Here is a 21,747-nt window from a genome sequence, read left to right on the forward strand (position 1 = left end):
TATTTCTATTGGACAGATAAATAAAATTATCTCTTCTCCCTACAACTTTCTATATGGTATTAGAGTCAATCTAAACAAAACCTTAAACTCTCACGAACCACACCATGGCTGAAAAGAGGAATTTATCTTTGGAGATCATCCATGTCCTGCCAACAACACAGGTGTTCACCATCATTGGCCACAACCAGAATTATCTACAATGGTTCTAATCCATGATGATGTTCATCTACGAAAAAGGAAAAGACAACTATCTCACAGGAGTTACAAGTTAACCAAAGAAGGAGGACCCAAAGATTTGGACATGGAAATACGAGAACGATATGGTCATGTTTTGGCTCATAAATTTCAAACCAATGAAATTGGTGAAAGTTTCTTGTTTTATGAAAAGACATATGAGATATGGGAAGTCTATTGATATGTGGATAATACGTTTGAACTGTTTGAAATTGAGAGCATCTTAGATGATTTGAGGCAAAGGGATTTCGATGCTATCCAATACTGAATGCACTGAATCAATATTGGCTTCAATTAGATAAGTATGATACAATCAAGTGGGATTGTTTAAGAGATGCAGCCAAATATAAGTAGATCATTGAGAAAAAGAGACTTTATAAGTTTCTAATATATATTTTGTTTTAAAAAAAAAATCTAGACCTAGTACGAGAAAGAATTATGGACACAAGACCTTTACTGAGTATTAGGGAGGCATTATTGGAAATCCATCAAGAAGAGAGCAAGAGAAAAATTATGCACAAGACTCCAATAACTCCAAATTTGGAAAACTTAGTCCTAACTACTTGGGAGAATCAACAACCCAATTCTAACAATAAACCAAAAAAAAGAGCGCTTGTGATCATTGTTGCAAAAGAAATCGTATAAAAGAAACGTAACGAGAGATATATGGTAAGCTAGCTAATTGAGAACTTGTCCATGAGAGAAGAAGTCGTGGTAATGTAGCTTTTATATAGAAGACTTCTACAGCGTTGGAACCAAGTCTCTGTGATAAAAAACAACTGAAACTACTATAAAAAATGTTTGGATAGTCACATATAACTCAACTTGCTATTGTTATCTTCAGGGGTCAAGCTAGAATTTTGGTTTAGTAGGGACGAACTTAAAAACAAAAAATATAATTTAAAAATTAAAATAATAATAATAATATTTTTTTTTTTATAATTACTCCTTACAACTTTTCGTACCATAAATTGTAATTGTTCAAAAAAATTATATTGATTATTTGAATCTTTAGACTTATCATGACCACGAAAGGCTAGTTCTTGCCCTAGAAGAAATCAAACACAATCACTTGATGTATTTAAACGAATTCAATAATCACACAGTGTTTGTTATAACTGTTTAAAGATAATTATCTCAATATTTTACTCTTGATTCATTAAAGTTTCACAATTGTTTCAAGTTTAATTGTGTGCACTATTAACATCTCCAACATGAACTTAAAGTCTTTCTTTTTAAAAAAAAAAATTATTGAACCATTCTTTCATGAAAGAATCGTCATCTCCTTGTTCCTCATTATTTGTTTTAAAAAGATAACAATATAAACAAAATGCGATATCTTTGCTTATATTATATTCCAATCAATCACCAAATTCATTGAACAAAACAGGAATGAATCGTCTTGATTTTGAGGCTGGCACAGACCTTTTTACAAGTAGGTTTTTCTAATTTGATTTTAAAAATTAACATTGTAATCCATTATTGTAGTTCTTAACCTGGTATCTATAAGAATTTGTGCAACATTAATTTGTTCAATTCTTGCTTTGTTAATTTATTTATTTTCTTTAGTATAAATTTCCTCTATACTTGATTTTTTTGCTTCACAATTTTTTTAATACTTAATTTTATTTACATCATCATTGTAAAAAAATAAAATTATGAGCAAATTATAAAAAATGTTGTGATGGTTACTACTAGGCCATTATATACTTACCTTTTTTTTTATTTCTAGTAATAAAATATAATATAATATTTTTATTTTAATAATAAATTATTGTTTACAATAATTTTTTTAAAAAAAATCTTGGCCCAATAGGGGCAATTGCCCCACTGGGCCTGAGGTGGCTCCGCCCCTGGTTATCTTTGAATCAATAGCCCACAAAGGTAATTTCATTAGTACTTTCAATGCAAAACGTAAACAAGTAAATGCGTTGATTGTTAACTCAAGAGCATTCGATCACATGATTGGAGACATTAAGTTATTGATGAAGTTTGACCTTTGTTATGAGAATTGGATAGTCAAAATTGTTGATGGTTCCCTATCACGGGTAATAGGGACAAGTTCTATGGTTCTCTCAAATGATCTCACTCTAAACTCTATTCTCTTTGTTCTTAATTTATATTGCAATCTATTATTAATTAGTAAACTTACCCATGACCAAAATTGTGGTGTTAAGTTCTCAAAAAATTTGTGTGAATTTCAAGTCTTAGATTTGGGAAGGACGACAGATAATGTTGAGGTATGCTCTGGACTATATCTCCTCAAGAAAAATGACTTCCAGAGCATAAAAGTTCATCACACCAACTGTTTGACATATGAAAGTTTACTTTATTTCTCTATTTTTTTTTCTGATAATAATAGTTCAATATGTTATGGCATTAAAAGATAGGTCATTCAAATTTTGTTTATCTTAACAAACTGTTTCCTTCATTATTCAAGAATAAAGACCCAAATTGATTTCAATGTGAAATTTGTGAATATTCTAAATATATTCAAAATAGTTCTCTATTTCAACCTTACAAAACATTTCATCCATTTTTTATGATCCATAGTGATGTGTGGAGGCCTCCTAGAGTAAAAAATGTCATTAGTTATTGTGGTTAATATCCTTTATTAATGATCATACACGACTCACTTGGATTTTTCTTTCATACTCATTTGGATTTTTCTTATGAAAGAAAAATCAGAGACAAGTCAAATCTTCCAAAATCAATTTCACACCAAAATTCAAATATTGAGATCTGATAATGCAAAAGAGTATTTTAAGTCTATACTTGTTAACTATCTTTTAAGTTATGACATTATTCATCAAAGTTCATGTGTTTACATCGTCAACAAAATGGGTTGTTGAACGAACAAAATGCATCTTTTGGAGGTTGATAGATCACTTCTATACTCCTTAAATATTCCTAAATACTTCTAGGGATAAATAATACTTACAGTAACCTACCTAATCAATAGAATGCTTTCACGAATTCTCAAACATCAAACGCCAGGTCAGATATTCCTCCAATCTTTCCCACACAATCAGGTTCACTCAAACATTCCTCTAAAGGTCCTTGGCTGTTTTGTTTTTCTCCATGTTCATCAACAATTATGAGGAAAACTTGATTCTAAATCCATCAAATGTCTTTTTCTTGGATATTTTCCTTATCAAAAGGGTTGCAAGTGTTATTCTCCATAATATTATTTTAAATACGATCATATGGTATTAATTACCATGAGGCTTTTGTCCCAGTTGCTAAATTAAATACAATTTGAATACTACTCTTTCTTACTACTAAATTAGATTGGCTTCTCTACAAATTGGATATGAATAATGTTTTCCTAAATGGGGGCTTAGAAGAACAAGCCTACTTGGAAATTCTTCTAAGATTTAAAATAGAAACCACAAAGAACAAAATATGTAGATTGAATAAATCATTGTATGGTCTCAAACAATTACCTAGAGCCTAGTTCGAAAGGTTCACAAAGGTAGTTTGGAAATATGGATATGTATAATGCCAAATAGATCATACTCTCTTTGTCAAATATTCTTTGAAAGAAAAAATATCTCTTCTCATTATTTATGTAGGTGACATCATTGTCATGGGGGATGATCATTTTAAAATGAGATGTTGCAAAAAGGTACTTGCTAAAGAGTTTGACATTAAAGACTTTGGAAACCTAAAATAATTCTTATGCATCGAGGTTGCAAGGTTAAAAGCTAGGATCTTTGTTTCCTAAAGGAATTACATCTTAGACCTCCTAAAAGAAATAGGGATGATGGGTTGTAAGCCAACTAACACACTTATGGATTCCACTACAATACTTGACATTGTTAAAGAGAGTGTTTCAGTTGACAAAGGGCGATATTAAAGACTTATAGGAAGACTTATATACCTGTCACACTAGACTTAATATATGTTTCTCTGTAGGTGTGGTGAGCCAAATCATGAATGATCTTAAAGAAGAGCACATGGAAGTAGTATATTGAATCCTAAGGTACTTGAAATTAACTATAGACAAACGATTAATGCTTAGAAAAACTACTAACAAGGATATGAAAATGTATAGTGATGCATATTGAGTTAGATTAGTTTAGGATGGAATGCCAACTTCTAGATATTGTTCATTCATGTGGGAAAACCTTGTTACTTGGCATAGTAAAAGATAATATGTTGTGTTCCCAAAATAGTGTAGAGGGCGAGTTAAGGGCTATGACTCATGAGTTTTGTGAAAAAATGTGGTTGAGAAAACTTTTACAATAAATGATTATCCATGTTGAAAAGCCAATGAAGGTGCTATGTGATAATCAATATGTTATTAATATTGCTAAAAATTCAGTTCATCATGATCAAATGAAACATGTGAAAATTTACAAATATTTTATCAAATAAAAATTTGAAGGAGTGCTTACTAAAGCTTTGCTGAGAAAAACATTCGAATACTTAAATTATAAATTTAATCTAAATAACATATTCATCTCAATTTTGAGGGAAAGTGTGGAGAATCTCATGATTAGTTGTCTTGTTTTCTAATTTTCTTATTTCATATAGTCAATTGACTTACTTTTTAATTTGAGTGAAGAATAAATTACTCTTTCAAAATTATCTGTAACTTTTTAATTAAGTATATATAAATTTCAAAATGGGAAACTAGAATATTTAATTTTTTGTATTATATTTCAATTAGGTAGATGAATAAAAATATATTTTTCTCTATTTTTTTTTTCAAATTTAATGCTAGCAATATATCCGTAATCTCTAAATTATATTAAGAACTCATTAGTGATGTCATAATGAAATAGCCATTATTTCACTAGATTTATTTGGAAGTCCGCAAATTTAGGAGTCAATGGGCAATATACAAAATTTAAAACCAACATACAAAAATTGTTTTTGTTTAATTAAAAATGAAAGTTAAACACATAAAATTAAAAGCTAAAACACAAAATTGAAATAAATAAATAAATTAATTAGAAAATAAAAATTGTCATTGCTTTATATAGAGGTGGAGCTACCCTTCCGTCTCTCTGCCTCTCTCTCGTGCTCGCTCCTCGCTCTTGTATTTCAACTTCTGTGTGTGTGCGTGCGTCTCTCTCTCTGTCTCGCTGTGTATAGCTTTTCCATTGTTCAATATTGGTATGATGATTGTTGTACGGGTTTAATCTGTCCTGATTTTTACAGCCTGGTTCTCCAGAGAGAGGGAGATGGCCGGAGGTAGCCATCACAAGGGTTCTTCTTCTTCTTCGCAAAAACCCTCCTCTTCCCACCGCAAGCCCCGGTGGGAGTCCACTGACAAGAAACCCTCCGCCGCCGGCGAATCTCGGCCCCCGCCTCCCAAGCCCTCCTCCAAACCCACCCCTGACCGTCACCAAAACCCTAACCCTAAACCTGCTGGTCCTGCTCTCAGCCCCGCTTTCCCCAATCCGCCGCCCGATCCGTCCCGTTCGGTTCTTGACCCGATGCATCCTGGACCTCCGCCGCCCGCGTACGGGTTCCACATGCTGGACCGGAGGACCATCGTGCTGGCCGACAGCAGCGTGAGGTCATACTTCGCCTTGCCGCCGGACTACCAGGACTTTGCTCGCCAGGTTCTGCCTCGCGGACCGGAAGTTCCCGGTTCAGGGCTAGGGTTCGACAGGCGGCTCGGTCCGATGAGTCCCGATTTTCGGGACCGCGAGTTCTGGAATCCAGAGAATTCATTAAAGAGGAAGTACGGTGATGATGTCGAATTAGCTAGACATAGACAACAGCTTTTGCAGTATGCGAATGCGGGTTTGAATCCGAATGGGTATCCGGTGAATCCGGGTGATAGGGGCGAGCTTCCGGCGGGAACCAGCGCCCATTTTCCTCGGGACGGATTGGATTTAGGCCGAGGTGATGAATTTAGGGCATCGAAGTATATGAGACTTGGTGGTGGCGGTGGTGATGACCATGTGGGTCTCAAGCACAATGATGTTGACCAGGGTGCCTTGAAAAGGGCCTTTTTGCATTTTGTGAAGCTCATTAATGAGAATGTCAATCAGAAGAGGAATTACTTGGAAAATGGGAAGCAGGCTCCCCTTCAGTGCGTCATCTGTGGCAGGTTTGATGAAATTTTGTTGGAAAAATATGTTTGGTTGGAGTTGTTTTTGCTGATTTTTGTGCTTCTACTTAGGTGTGATTTTGAAGGTCCACCTCGGGTTTGGTCAAAATTTTTAGGTGCCCCCTTTTACGTGCTGCATTGAATTTAAATGGTTTCAAGAGAGTGTTTTAGAGATAGTATAGAGAGGGGCGGGGTAGATGTTTCTGAGAGACTGAGGGAAGGGCAAAGATTCATTCTGTTATGTCTTGCTATTGTAATGCTAGAAACTATAACACAGTTTAAGTGGAATATTTTTGAGAGAATATAGGGAGCAGTGGGAGTTTTTGATGTCTATATAAGTTTGATTTTCTCAAAAGCTTTTGAATAAAATATTTCTTAATAGGTGATTATATTGAAGGGTGAGAAGTTTGATATTCTATCCTGTGACAGTGCTTGCTAGAAAATAATAATAAAATTTAACTAGTTTGTGTTTGAGAGATTATAGTGTGGGTGAATTTTTGTTGCCCACACAAGTGACAAGTTTCAGTTGCTCTAAAGCTTTTGATTATTTCTGCTGAAACTGTTATGCGTGTAAGGCAGAAAGGCCTCATCTACAGCCTTGTAATTAGTTGCTAAAAAATTGCTATGCAGTTTGAATAGCGTGTTTTGACTGAATTATGAAGGGCAGGGGACTATTTGTTATTTATTAAAATGTCAGTTGCTCAAAAGCTCTTGGATACTTTTCTTTGTTGCTCAAGTTGGTAAGTATCTGGGAGTGGAAGATTCATGATTTAGACATGAAACAGCTGTGATCTTTGCCAAGGATGTATTGGGATTTAGCATTCACTTTGATTTTAATTCTCTTTGCTGCTGTAAAATTGTAATCTGTTTCTTTAGTAGTCTTCATCAGTTATCAAGATGAGGAAAGCTACTGTTTATCAGGTTAATGATTCTTTAATATTACCTTCTGGATTTATTTTCCATGCCATGTGGCTGTACAAGATGAGTGGCATAAAATTTCCTCCCCGAGGCTGATTATGCTGCAAATCCTGATTCTAGTAATTCCGCAATATATTTAATGGTTGACAATTTCATTATTTTTATCCCCCACACCCACACGCACCAAAACCCTTGGGTCGATGCTCATAATTGATGCCCTACTAATCTTGTGTTTGCCGAAATTGATAAATGCAATAACTTCTATTAGTCTAGCATTTATCAATAAGCCTTTACTAATCTGGTATTAAATTGAGACCCTTCCCCCTGCTCCTCCTTTTCCATATCTTTCTTCTTGGCAGTTAAGCTCCCATATCTTTGTTTCATTGTTGTGTGCAATAGGTCTTAATGTTAACCAGCATGAATGGTAGGCTTTCTTAGCTTTGGAAAATAAAAAAAGGAAGAAAAGGAAAGGATTTATTTGTGATGCTTTTGGTTGGAAATTTTAAACGTTTGGATTGTTTATCTGTTTCTTTGAGCTTGCTAAAGCTTTTTGTGTGAAGTTGGGGTCGAGCAATTTCCTTTCTTTTTTAACTCTTATCTACACATGAAAACTGCTCAGTTCTTGGAGGCCTTCTATATGTTTTTAGAAATAACCATATTTATTTAGCTAGGAGTTAAGATGTGATCTGCTGCTTGCCTTAAAGGCTACTCTCGTAGGGCTTCTATGTGGAACAATTCAGTAGATAGTTTAAGGTCTAGGAATTACATTGTGCTCTCTGCCAGCTTTTGTGGTAGTTTTATGAACTGTCTGCTATATGCTACAGTTTGGTATTTATTGCCTAAGATGCTGGTAATGATTTAGAAACATTGAGAAGCAACAAATGTTTACATGATTGAACATTGAATATTGTTGGTGTGAGAAGAGAGAATTGGCTGACTGAGAGCATGAGTCTCAGTTCTTAATCACTATTTATAGTAATGTGGAACGTATTTACAGCAGAAAATTAGGCAAAGACTTATGCCTGAGAAGGCTGAGATGCAGCCTATTAAATCAGTCTATCAGCTATAAAGAAGTCTACCAAATCAGCTATACATCAGCCTATAGATTAGCTAATCAGCTGGGTCAACTATACAATATTCACCACTCCCCCTCAAGCTGGAGTATACATGTCCTATGCACCAGCTTCCAGCTTGGTACATATGTAAGTTACCTTTGGCCCACGGAGGGATTTAGTGAAGATATTGGCTAGTTGGTCATTAGAGTTCACAAATGCAATAGCAATATCTTGTGAAAGAACCTTCTCTCTAACAAAGTGACAATCTACTTCTATGTTTAATTCTTTAATGAAAAACTGGATTAGGGGCAATGTGAAGAGTTTTCTTGATTATCATAGAGCAGCTTGATTTACCTTGTCTCCAAATTTAAGTTTTTGGAGCAATTGCTTGAACTCTATGAGTTCATAGGTTGCTATAGTCATAGCTCAATATTAAGCCTCTGCACTAGATCTGGCAACCACAATTTGTTTCTTACTTTTCCATGATACTAAGTTGCCCCCAAAATACCCAAAAGTGGAGTGCTTATCCGATGGCAGTCTTGCCCAATCAACATTTGAATAGCGAACAACTTGAGTGTCCTTTATCTTCATTCAGTAAACCCTTACATAGTGCACTTTTGATGTATCGCATGATGCGAGTCATAACATTCCAATGACTATCACAAGGAGAATCTAGAAATTGACTAACAACACTCACAATAAAGGAAATATCGGGTTGTGTTATTGTGATATAATTAAATTTCCCAACATGCTTATGATACCTACCCAAGTTTGCTAAATGCACCCTTTGTCTTGGTAGGAGTTTAACGTTTGGATCTATTGGAGTATCAATAACCTTAGCATCCATCATGCCTATCTCTTTGAGAATGTATAAGGCATACTTTCTTTGTGAAATGGCAATACCAACACTTGATTGGGCCACCTTAATGCCCAAAAAATACTTAAGTTTACCCAAGCCTTTGGTTTGAAAGTGATGAACAAGGTGTTGTTTTAGCTTTTGGATGCCCTTTCTGTCATTACCCATGATAAAATTTTGAGTGATCGCCCTCACTATGAGTCATGCTAAACTATTGTACAATAGGGTTGAATTGTCCAAACCATGCTAGTGGATATTGCTTTTGGCCATAGAGAGATTTGCATAGCCAACCTACCAATTTAGACTCCCAACAATACTTGGAGGTTACCTCATATAAACTTCATCTGTAAGTCTCCATGGAGCAAGGCATTTTAATCCAACCAATGGAGAGGCTAGTGGTTAATGGCAACCATGGTGAGAAAGAGGTGAACATAAGCAATCTTGGCCACTGGCGAGAAAGTATTTCCATAATCAAGGCCAAAGATTTGGGTATACCCTTTTGCAACCAAGCAAGCTTTGAGGCGACGATCAATTTGACCAATAGGGCCAACTTTGGCAATATAAAACTAGTGACAACCAACAATAGATTTCCTAGACGATAATAGAACAAGTTCCCGAGTGCCACTAGAGTGTAAAACAGCTATTTCATCAAGCATTGCCTGATGCCACCTTGGATGGGAAATAGCTTCACTTGTAGTTTTAGGATTGGAAATAGAAGGCAAGGACGAGACAAGTGCATAATAGGGCAAAGATAAACGATGATAGCTTAGAAAATGGTAGATGGGATGAGGTTCATGTGTGGAACGAGTACCTTTTTGAATGGCAAGAGGAGGACTTGCATCAAGAATCGCATTGGGGGAAACCATTGGAGCAGGGGAATTAGCTTATTGGAGGAATTTTCTAGTAATGCAAGTTGTGCTGATTCTAGAAGGATTTGGCGATCGCTTTTGGCGCCAAATCCAAGCTGAGGCAATATAAAAGAACTAACCCAACCATTTGAAACTCACGGAAAATAGTAATTGAATAAGTCATTTCCCTCAATTCTCTCTCTTGGATTTCCCCCCTCAATTCTCTAATTCTTACCCTTCCCTCTCAAATTCGTGCCTAATTCTCTCTCAAATAGAAGAGAATTCCCCCATCAGATTTAGGATTTGACATCATAGCAAGTTCTTGGCTAGCGATCTTGAAGCTGACCGTGGCTGACGGTACCCGAATGAGGCAGATGGAGACACAACTACAGCAAGTGACAACGTCAATGGTGGAAATTTAGAATCGTGTGGAGACGATGGAGGAGAAGATTGGATCAGTGGTGATCGGAAGTTGGAGGTGGTTGCAGAGAAGCTTCGAGGGGATATGCGCGATCAGATCAAGGAGGAGATGCGAGAAGTGGGCAATTTGTTGTGCAATCAATTGCAACAATTAATGCTTATGGTCTCTAATCAACACCAGGTAAGAATTTCACCTAATTTCCCTCCTAAGGATCGGTTGGAACCTTCTACCGGGAATTGGAACTAGCAATCGGAATGCTGGATCATCGGAATTCGAAGTAGATCCAACTAGGATGGGAGAGAATGTGTTGGAAAGGAGGCACGTGGTTGCAATAGGTTACTTTAGTCATTAGATCATTACTTGTTCTCATAGTTCATAGAACCAACATTTGCCATTATGGAGTGTCATGTTTGAGACAATGATTCAGGTATAAGAATTAACCATTGCTGCTATTGAAATGTTTAGCTTTCGGTACCAGGAATGTGACAGGATAGCATAACGTACCCATTAATTTTGGGAAAAAGGGAATGATATTAGGTACTCTCTTTGTCTTCTACACATGAATGGCAGCACTCCCTTGCCATGCACCCCTCTTACTGGTACTCATTCTATTCCTTATTTTACTTTACCTCCAATGCTCATTGGTGCTACCTTTTGGTGGAATGAAAGGAAACCTTTCACTGGAAAAGGGTAAAGGCCTTGTCAGGTCTACATCAGTTCTATATATCGAGTTGGATCAGTTGATCTTCTTTTATAGAAGAACTATTTGATGGGAAGCCATTTGGAAAGCTGAGGCACATCACTTGGATGGCTTTCTTTTGATGATTTCCTTAAGCTCATTTCTCACCACAGACAACTTGAGTAAGAGGAGGGGATGGTGCTGCTGGGCTGGACCTACTGTTGTTTCATGTGAAGTGGAGAGCCTCCAGACTCTCTAAAATGAAATTTGATTTTTAGTCTCTTCTTTGGGCTTTGGGAAGGATTAAGCCTTCCAAGAGTTTCTTTGGCTTTGGCAATAATTACATTACAACATGTGGTGTTATATGTTTTTACATGCGGAAGACCAACTTTTAATGAACTAATATTAGTTCTAAGAGACACAAATTATACATTACTGTTTTGCTGAGTAATCATATTTTGCTTTTAGTGTAGTGAGAGTTCAAATCTTTTTATAGCTATGTATTCTCATATTGTTGTTGTTGTTTAAATTCTTTATTAAGAAAATGGAAATAATTTTTTGGTCAAATAAATGTGCTGCATTATGTTGGCAATTCCTACATTTCTATTTGCAAGAGTTTAAAGTCCAGTTCCTTAGGAAGCAGAAATGCAAGAGGGTGCGGATCTTCTCAGTCGTAATCCTCCAGAAGGAATTGAATCTGTGAATGTGTTCAATCTAATCCAAATTCATCCTATCATGAAATGATATGCAGTCTGCTGATGTCTGTGCAATGGTTTGGACACCTAAATCCAGCACCCATGTCAGTGTATGTCATGGACCTAGGTTTGACCTAGGGTTTAGAATGGAATTTGGAAGAAACCGAGGGAGAGAGAGCAGAAATGGAGCGAGAAATCAGAAGAAATGAGGGGGAAATCAGACAGAACAGAGAAAGAGAGAAGAATAGGGAGAATTGGGAGAGAATCAGAGCAAATTGGGAGAGAGATCAGAGAAGTTGAGAGAGAAACATATTTCTATTATCATCCAACAACCCTATTCTCTAACTAATCTAGCCTATTTATAGGTGCTCTGTCCTTTCAGTTACAATACAACTGGAAGGTACAAACAACTGCAGCTGCATAGTACAACCAAAAGAAATACATCTAATATATAATTACTAATATATCCTTGGGGTTGTGACAGTGTAGAACAACACTTTAGGGATTTCTTCATCTTGTCCTACTGCTTTGTTCACACAACTTTTGGGCCTTTGCCTTTACAGTTTATCTTTTGCTCTTGCCTGCATCTTATCATGTTGTTGGTGATCCTTCTGAATATGTTGGAATAATATCAGAAGCTTTGTTGCCTGAGACTTTTTTCTGTGTTATTTGCAAACCCCCCCCTCTCCCCCTTTCTTCTGTAGGCAATTAATGCTGAAACGACCTGTGGTTGTTATCTATGTTTATGATGGTTAGTAATGATTTAGTTTCAAATTTGATTTTTAGGTTAAAGTGTCGTAAGATTCAATTTTCTTTAAGAATAACGTGGTGACAACACTCCCTTTTGTTTCAGAAGTTAGCAATAGCTCATGCCAGTATCTATTTGTTGAATGAAGTAGATTGTAATCCCAGTTTGGTCTAGATTTACTTGCATGGGGCAGATGATTCCGAAATCCATCTCTTTTTCAGGAAAAATGTGACATGACACATAAGTATATAAATTTGTTTGATCATAGTGCTTTTAAACTATGAACTCAGTTCACTGTGTGCCGCAGTTGTGTGACGAGCCATATGTTTCTGGGTGGTGTAAAGCATGCATTCATGAATATGTTAGCTTATTTTACTGTTTTGCGTGAATGCAATCTTCTCCTCTTCAGTTTCTTGAATCCTTAGCTTTTGTACCTGATGGGTGAAAGTGGGACCAAACCATGCGCTGACATATTGTGAATATTAGTTGGAGGTTCAGGACACTTATTGTTTTTTTTTTGAAGGAAACTTATGCTAGTTTTTGTTGCTTGATGAGGGAAGCAGCTGTGTGTGTTTGTGCCTTGCTCTTTCTAATTTGTAGTTTTGACAATCCAGTTGGACTGGGGCCTCATCATTTTGTGGTTTGAGCCAATTTGCTGGTATGTGCTGCTTCTCTGATAGTGGAGTTTCAGGACTCTTGTGAATTGCCAGGATACTTGGTTGGAGTGGCTCCATTTTCTATTTGTTACAGGCTTTGCTGCTAATTTTGTTTTACTTGAATCCTATGATATGCCTTTTCTGCATGCTTTCCTTTCATTATTATTATTATTTTTTGGGTTCACTAGTTCTACCAACTGGTTTTCTTTCGTCCCAGCTGAAGGTTGTTGGAGCTTTAACATTCAATGCAACTTATGAAAAGCTGACTGATATGTTGATTATTGGTTTATATACCTGAATGCATCCTTATCAGGAGATTTATTCTAAAATATTTATTTATTTCTAGTGTATGGATGTGTGTTGGTAGTTGTTTTACTGATTTCTGGGTGTTTCATGACAATCTAAGGTTGAGGTGAGAACCACTTGTGGCTGGTTTTATAAGGAACTAAGATTGAAATCTTTTTTCTGGTGTCTATTTATATGTTGTTGGATGATGATTAATTTGAAATCTCATCCGTGAGTGTAGAAGTTACTTGATTTGCTCCCTTTTATAGTGTAGTTGTAATGGAAAATGGGAGTCTGGGGGCATAGTCCTGTTAGACATTTAAAGCTAAATTTTATATTTTAAAGTATATATTGGTCCAGGGTGGCTATAAATATGATTAGAGTTGCAAAATAAGTTAGTTGTATTCATTTTAGATGCCATTTACAGCTTCAGACATGCATCAGCCAATGCTTGCTTTGCAGGCAACTTCTGGTTGTGTATAGATACTTAATTTTCTATGCTATATGTTTGTGCCTTACTTTTTGAATTCTGAGCAGTTAATTCATGACTTCTTGTACTGTTTTTTTTTTTTTTTTAAATCCTTTTGGGGTCAAACATGTGGTGGTGCCTCTAAATTATATATCTGAGTTACTCGACATCTTTGGCATGCAAAATTACAGATCATCTAAAGAATTTCCAGACATGCATAGTCTTATCATGCATATGTACAACCCAGACAAAGCTGATTTGCTTGTGGATCATTTGGGCTTGCACAAAGCTCTGTGTGTTCTGATGGGCTGGAATTATTTGAAATCTCCTGATAACTCAAAAGCATATCAGTTGCTGCCTCCTGATGAAGCAGCGGCTAACCAGGATGATCTGATTATGTGGCCTCCTATGGTGATTATTCTTAATACAAACACGGGAAAGGGAAGAGATGGCCGCCAAGAAGGTTTGGGAAACAAAGCAATGGATAATAAACTTAGAGGTATAGTTTTTTCCCTGTATCATTTTTCAAGCTATTTATTCATAAGATGCATTTCTGATGTTTCCATTTGGCCATGGTGATTCCACCTGTGGGTCCGTGGGCATCTCTTATAGGACTTAGGAAGTGCTTGAATAGATTATTATTGTTCTTATTGTTATTATTTGGCCTGTGAATAATTAACACTAATGGCAGTTGACCATATTTCATCTCTTATAGGACTTAGGAAGTGCTTGAATAGATTATTATTGTTCTTATTGTTATTATTTGGCCTGTGAATAATTAACACTAATGGCAGTTGACCATATTTCAACTTGGAGGTCTATATCTGGCACCAGAATAGCAATATTCTTTTGAGGGATGAAGTTCTTGTTCTTTTTACTCTCTAGCTATTTTGATTTTTGTTTTCGCTTTTCCATGTGCATAGAATTTTAATATTATGTTGTTTTGTCACCATGAACTTAGTCCTTGTTATGGTAGTCTCACCATTGTCTGCATGCAGCTTGTTGGCACTTATACCCTTTTGGCCTATTGGTATCTGGATTAAATTAGTGATGGGATTAAGTTAAGGACTGGATAAAGTTGTGATGGGATTAAATAATCCTGTCCTATGTTTGGTAGTCCTAAGTTTAAAGGAGATATGACCTTTAACTAATCCTATCCCATGCTTGGTATGGTATAATTTGAATGAGGTATGGCTGGACATTAATTGTTAAATGACTATTTTACCCATTGCCCTAATAATATATAAACCAACACAGGAGACAACTTCATTCCCTTGTGTTCATCATGAGTTCAGAACGGTGGTGTTCACTTTCCCTCTCCAATGATTTCATTCTTCTTGTGTTAGGGTTCCAGGTTAGAGATCGAGTTGCAAGGTGATTCAGTTGAATGCCAAAGGAAGGGTTAGAAGCCAGATTGTGCTTGAGAGTCTTCCTTCCATTGCACCCTATTTTATATGAAATTATAAGGGCTCGTTTAAGAGAGAATCTGACAATCTCAATTATCACAGAGGATTTGACGGAATTCCAGGAGCTTCCTTTTTTTATTTTTCCCCCTTCTTAGATATCATCTGGAAATCCAAAAATCCAATAAGAGCAAATAACTACCCACTAACCTCACCTACTACTTCCATGTTTATATCTCACATGGAGATTCCAGAGGAAAAGAAAAACTTAAATACAGACAAGAAAACTGAAGACACAAACTGACATAAAAAGATAACTACATCCAGCAACTGTCACTTTAATGAATTGCCATCCTCTTCTCTCGGCCATGTGAAATTGCTGATAAAGTTGGCCACTAAAAGGATTCTGCTTGACTGCAACATCTTGCTTCATTATTTAACTTCTCAGTGATTTATTTCACTGTACTGGCAGCTATTGATTTCTTTTCATTCGTGTATGTTATTTTCCAATTTATTTTTCAATTCCTTGATACAACATTCCTTCTGTCCTTGAAAATAATGCATTTTCAAACCAAATCAATACAAACTGTAATCCTATTCAAAAAGCAGGTGAGATAAGTAAGCAGTAAGACTTGATTCAAGCTTCTGGGCCAGATTCATTGTAGCTGTTCTTCTGGTTTTGTTTTGGGTGAGTGAGAGAGATAGAAGATGAAAGAGATTTCCAAGGGTTTAATGGAGCCTAGAGATTGTTAAAAGGGTTTTCCAGTTGAGGGGGAAAATTGTGCATGCCACAGAGAAATTTAATCCTGCCAAAGTGGGATGGGATTATTTAGTAGCCTTTTGTTTGGGGGGGGGGGGGTGGGGATGGTATATGTTATGTATTTATCCCACTGCTGTGGGATAAATTTATACATGGCCTAAGTTATCCCTCCTCTTTTGAGATGCCAAACGTGGTCATACTGTTTCTCGTTGGCTGTCCTTGTGCATAGGACTTCTTTTTGCTAGGCTTCTCATTATGCACGATATTTTCCTGCCTGGTTTATTAGGACTAGCAGTTTCTTTTCTCACGGAATTCAACACACTCGGTAATTCTAATCTATGGTTCTAGTAACTACTCTTGAGTTTTAATGTCCTGATTATTACTTGAGAAACACAGATTCCTTCCTTTTATGGACTGGGAATACAGTTGTGCGAATAAGCTTGAAAAGTTACCTTGCTTTAATTTTAATTATTACTTGTAGTTTTATATTTTCCTGTGGGAGATAATTTGTGTTTCATCACTGTAGGTGATAAGCAAGATAATGGCTGACCTATCTGTCATGACCCCAAGGGTTGCTTTGTAATTTTCATTTGCATTTTAAATTTTCAGTTGTAGAATTGGAGGGAGCTAACCGATTCTGTTAAGTAGCTCTTACCATTGCATGTAACCACGAGGGACAGCCTATATATGGCTGTTAAGTGGGAGGATGGGAATTCATTGTGAAATGAGAATTGAATTCTTTTCCTCTATTTTCTCTCTATTTCCCTCCTAAATTCTCTCTCAGATCCTTCCTTCTTTCTCTTCTAAAATAGTCGAATTCAAGCCTCTTCCTCGAGGCTTGACACTGTCCTGTGATTTCATGCTATTATTTCTTTCAGTGTTTCTGCTTTCAATGCAGATGTCCTTTTTTTGCTATTTCATCATTTTCTCCGTAAATATTATGCAGATCATCATAATGTTAGACTCTCAAAGTATCTTGTTAACCTTTTCTGTCATCCTTGATGCAAACTGGATGATGAGGGGTGGAGGAAGCAGTTATGTGGGTTGATAATTTTAGTTCGTCTTACTAAGAGTCTTCCTTTTTTTTCTTTTTGTGTGGCTGTATATTCATGTTTTAGGACATTTATTAGCTCAGGCATTCGAACTTGAGTTTTCTAGCACTGTTTTTCTATGAGTTATCCGCAGCGTAGGTTCCAGATAGAATTGGTTTCATAGTATATGATTTGTGTTCAGTTTATGGGTTTTTAAGGGTTATAAAAGACTGGTTAGGGGATGTGGAGGCATTTAGTTAGCATGAGAATAGGGAAAAATATTTGGAAGAGCTCTTTGCCCGTCCCCCCGGATTATTACATCACTTTACATAGTTTGGAATTATTGCAAAAGCAAGGTTAAAATTATTCTAAGTACAGCTTGTGTGTTCTGTTATGTTATTCTATTTCTTATAGGACCGTTATTTTCTTTAAAACTTTAAACATGTCCCTTCACTATCTGTTAGCATGCCTAATATATGCTGAATCTCTTTTTTTTTTTTTGGGGGGGGGGGGAGCAAATTATATGCTGAATCTATTTATTTACTGTAATAAATTGTTTATTCTTTCACATGGTTGTAACTTATGTACATGCACTAACACTCTGGTTAGAAAATTGTGGAGGGTTTTCAGCTGCGAGGTAACCTTATGAATGAAAGTTGCTTGTTTGTTGAATGATTTTAAATTGTAGTGATGTGATTGATTATTACCCAGAATTCATGTGATTAACACATGTTGTGAAGTTAGGTTTTCCCATTTTGGGGTAGAAATGCATACAATTATTGGTGATTTTGCTTGGTGTTGTTTCTTGAAGTTTTTGTCATCTTAATATTGGTACTGGGCTCATCTTGGAGGGGAGCAACAACATTGCATCATTCTGGTGTACTTCAAATGGGATCAAATTACATGCGTTAAAACAATAGCTTTGATGTACACTTTAGGGCTTCCAGATGCCTTTTCTTAGTCTCTTTTATTTTTTTTCTAACTTTTTCACTTGGAGGAGGGGGGGGGGGGGGGTTGAGTAGGCTAACTTTCTCTATTTTATGAGCTCGGACCACTGTTTTAAGTAATCAACAAAAGTGGTTGAGGTGTTGAATTTATTTCCAAGTTACAAATTTCTATTCTAATATGGAATGGGGGCATGAAATTGGATCCTTGTTTTGGCTTCCTCTTACTGAAGTCGAATGTAGCCTTGGTGAAAATTCATAAGCCCCTTTCCAAAACCCCTGAACATAAAATGTTCGTAGCATTGGTTACAGATTGTGGATTCAGCAACTACATAGAAGAATGGGTCCTAATTTATTTCCTTTCTCTTTGGAAATCAAGCGAAGCCTTTAGGTTTCTGCTCCATTCTTTTTTTTTTTTCTGATTTCCCTTTTCTAACATTTGGCTTAGTTTTCAGATGTTTGAAAATTAATTCTGGAGTTATTTTTAGTGGATTTATTTTGTTCTGTTTTCTGGCTTTTTATTTGTTTAGATGCTTTGAGGTTGTTCAGCATATTAATGCTTTGGAAATCCATCTTTTTCAGTCCTTATTATACTAAAATGAGGGCTGTGATTCTGAACACGTGTTTGATGGGAATTCTGTTCTTAAAAGGCCTGTAAATATGCCTTGCTGCATTAAAGGAGTAATTCCTTTTCTCTTTGTTGCATCATATTCTTGCGGAAAACAAGTTTTCTCTGGTATGCCTGATAGCATTATTTCTATTGGTGGAAGCTTTTGATGCTTCTCCTTTCCCTTCTCTGCCTGTTAGCATTATTTATTTTCCAGAGGAAATATGTATTCACTAGATCCAGAAGTAGGTGGCTGTTTTCTCATCTCAGGTCTTTACTGAATCAAGCGTGAGCTTGTAACACATTATAGTTAGGCTGTGTATAATAGTATGCAAGCTTGAGTATTACTTTGGACTGTCACATGTTCATAGAAATCATTAGACTTGCCTGGGATTTCTGCTTGACGTGACCCAGGATTTGTGGATTAAGGGTCTGAAACTTCTCTATTTGGCCATTTGGAGACACAGGTTAATGAAGATAATATAACCCTCTAATTATACCCTTCTTATTTCATTATGCCCTTAGCATATGCAATCAAGTTCTTACAATCTCTTTGTCTCTATTCTAATTGTTGCTTTCAGAGCTTGGATTTGGGAGTGGCAAGGCAATGTCTGTATACGGAAGAGAGGGTCACCTTGGCATTACTACGGTTAAGTTTGCTGGCGATGAATCAGGCTTAAAGGAGGCAATGAGGCTTGCGGAGTTCTTTGAGAAAGAGAGCCGTGGCCGAAGGGCTTGGACCCGTGTACAGTCCTTAACATCAGGTATTGATGATGAGAATAATCCAAACCTTGTCAAGGTGGATGAGAAGACTGGGGAGAAGCAGAGAATCTTTTATGGCTATCTTGGAACTGCTTTTGATTTGGACAAGTTGAATTATGAGATGAAGAAGAAGGTTGTAATTGAGAGCAGGAGGGAATACAAGTCATCCAAGTAGCGCCTAAGAGCAAAAACACTCTAGGAGACCAGTAATTGGATCCGTGCTCTTGTTTTTTCTACGGAACTTGAACTGTTTGCTTATATGCATTATGGAGTAGACAGAAATTTGAAGGTTGTTTTATGTTACTGTTAACCTTTTTTATGTTATCAAAGTAGTCAGCTTGTGTACTGCATCTGTGTTGCTTCCCCATTTCGGGCCATTTCTATATTTTGATTTTTTTTTTTTCTATTTTCAGGTAGGTTCTCACAAAGGTCTTATGCTGCACTAACTATAGATAGTTGTCTCCCTTTGTCTTGGTCTCAGATCCAGTATCCTCAACCACAAATACTCTACCAGCACACTTTTTCATCTGATTAAATGTTACCTTGCAGACAGATGCCTGTATTTGTTACCTTAACGGAGCGCCGTCTGTGTCGTTTTTTCTTCTTGACAAGCTTGTCAAGTTGTAGTTTAGTTGCTAGATCATCATCATGGGGTTTAGCCTCTCTTGCGATGAGTAGGAAAGAATTTGTTTGTCTTGGTGGATAAAATTTTACAGGCATCTTCCGCTTTTGCTAATTTTCAGAAAAGTTTATCCGTATCCAAAGACACCAATACTGTGTGTTAATATAGAGTGTTTTATGTAACTTGAATAGTATTATACAACAATGGCTCAATGTATTACCTACTAAGGGTGTATCATGCCTAGTGGAACATGTGGATAATGAGCCGTGTTGAGTGGTTCTTAACGTGAAGTATTTTTAGACTCTATTATTATAGTCCATAATTTATAGATCAGATTGTTGGCTATCAGAGTCTTCAAAGTTGATTAGACTTTGAAAAGCACTGCAAAGTGCAAGTGCTAATTACTGTTGGAGAATAGAATTTGCCCTTTCATTGAAGAAAGCTGCAACCATATGTCTTGGGGGTGTTTACTCTTTTTTGTGCACATGATAACTCGACCAACACTCAAGCTCTTCTCTTCATAACTAGTTGGTAAGTTAAAAAAGATTATGGCCTAACTACTCTTGTATTAAACTCTTTTAAGATTGTTTATGCTTGCAATTATGTCCATGCACAGTTGCAGTTTAATATATTCTTATGGGTAGGCTGCTTTATTGATTTTGAATCTGCAACCCCATCCTCCTTTTCTTGCTTGCTTCATCATCTTTGCCACTACCCATTTCTGAAAAGAAGTGAGCCAGTACAGTCTTCTTTTAGACCTAAATTCATCAGCCACTCCAGCACATATCATATTCAATGAAAAGGTTTCAGGCTTGCATTATCTACTATCTGTTTGTTCAAATTGTTTGGGGGTGTTGTTATAAATTAGGCTTCAAATCTTCTTGTATAAATTTCTGTATGTCTGTACATATTGATCTTCGTTTTTTTTTTTTAATAATAAATATATGCGCATGCCTCAAACCTCTCAGTCTCTGCACCAGTGTGCACTCTTATATATATATATATATATTAATTTGATTATTATGATAATTTTTGGTTTATTTTATAATATGAGTGTATGTATGATGTATGATGTGTATCATGGATGTGGTGGTGTTTAAGAAGGCCGGCAATGTCTTTACTTTATCTGACTGTATTCATGTGGTGGATAGTGAAATGGGCCACCACTCACCCGACCCACTTTCCCCAGCTTTTCAGCCAGCCCTCTTCCTTCCTCCCTACTATTTTCTTTGCTTTTTTCTCGATCCAGCTTCGGTTTCCGGGAAAGTATACCCCCACCCACCCTCCATTATTCCATCCATCCAAACAGCACCTCCTGTTCCTGCAGGATGGTGGGCTGAATTCTAAGATAAGATACGCCATGAATTTTGTAGGTTTCCATAAATAGAGTGTATCTCTATCTTTTAAGTTTTAAAAATGAAATTAATTATTTTTTATTATTTAAAAATTGTATCAGACTATTCTTATTACATATTTTTATTTATCGTAAAATTATTTAGAAAAAGATGAAATTCAAAATAAGCTATTTATAATTTAAGATCATTTTTATAAAAATATCATATCCGGCGATATAAATTTAATACTTATTGCTGATTAAAAGTGAAATTATTTAACATTATTAAAATCTAAATTAATGAAAAAGACCATTTGAAATAAATAAAAAAAATAAAATAAAATTACAAAG

General features: G+C 36.1%; 1 protein-coding gene across 2 annotated transcripts; it reads left to right on the plus strand.

Moving 5' to 3' along the window:
* Nucleotides 1–5,247: 5,247 nt before the first annotated feature.
* LOC127811407 (uncharacterized) lies at nt 5,248–20,010 on the plus strand. Of its 2 annotated transcripts, XR_008025677.1 has the most exons (4): nt 5,248–6,304; nt 14,126–14,433; nt 19,261–19,730; nt 19,855–20,010. XR_008025677.1 is itself a non-coding variant. In XM_052351248.1 (3 exons), exons 1-3 carry the CDS (start codon nt 5,427–5,429, stop codon nt 19,614–19,616), a joined length of 1,542 nt encoding a protein of 513 aa, XP_052207208.1. In that variant the 5' UTR covers nt 5,248–5,426; the 3' UTR covers nt 19,617–19,791. The 2 variants fall into 2 exon arrangements, 1 of the variants encoding a protein (XP_052207208.1); XM_052351248.1 differs by lacking the exon at nt 19,855–20,010 and having other exon boundaries at nt 19,261–19,791.
* Nucleotides 20,011–21,747: the final 1,737 nt, after the last annotated feature.

This window comes from Diospyros lotus, chromosome 10, assembly GCF_014633365.1.
Source record: "Diospyros lotus cultivar Yz01 chromosome 10, ASM1463336v1, whole genome shotgun sequence".
NCBI classification, from domain to species: domain Eukaryota; kingdom Viridiplantae; phylum Streptophyta; class Magnoliopsida; order Ericales; family Ebenaceae; genus Diospyros; species Diospyros lotus.

Coding starts and splice junctions, on each gene's coding strand:
- LOC127811407 (XM_052351248.1), top strand. CDS start 5,427: ATGGCCGGAGGTAGCCATCACAAGGGTTCTTCTTCTTCTTCGCAAAAA. Junction 6,305..14,125: donor CAGTGCGTCATCTGTGGCAG/GTTTGATGAAAT, acceptor GCAAAATTACAG/ATCATCTAAAGAATTTCCAG. Junction 14,434..19,260: donor AATGGATAATAAACTTAGAG/GTATAGTTTTTT, acceptor TGTTGCTTTCAG/AGCTTGGATTTGGGAGTGGC.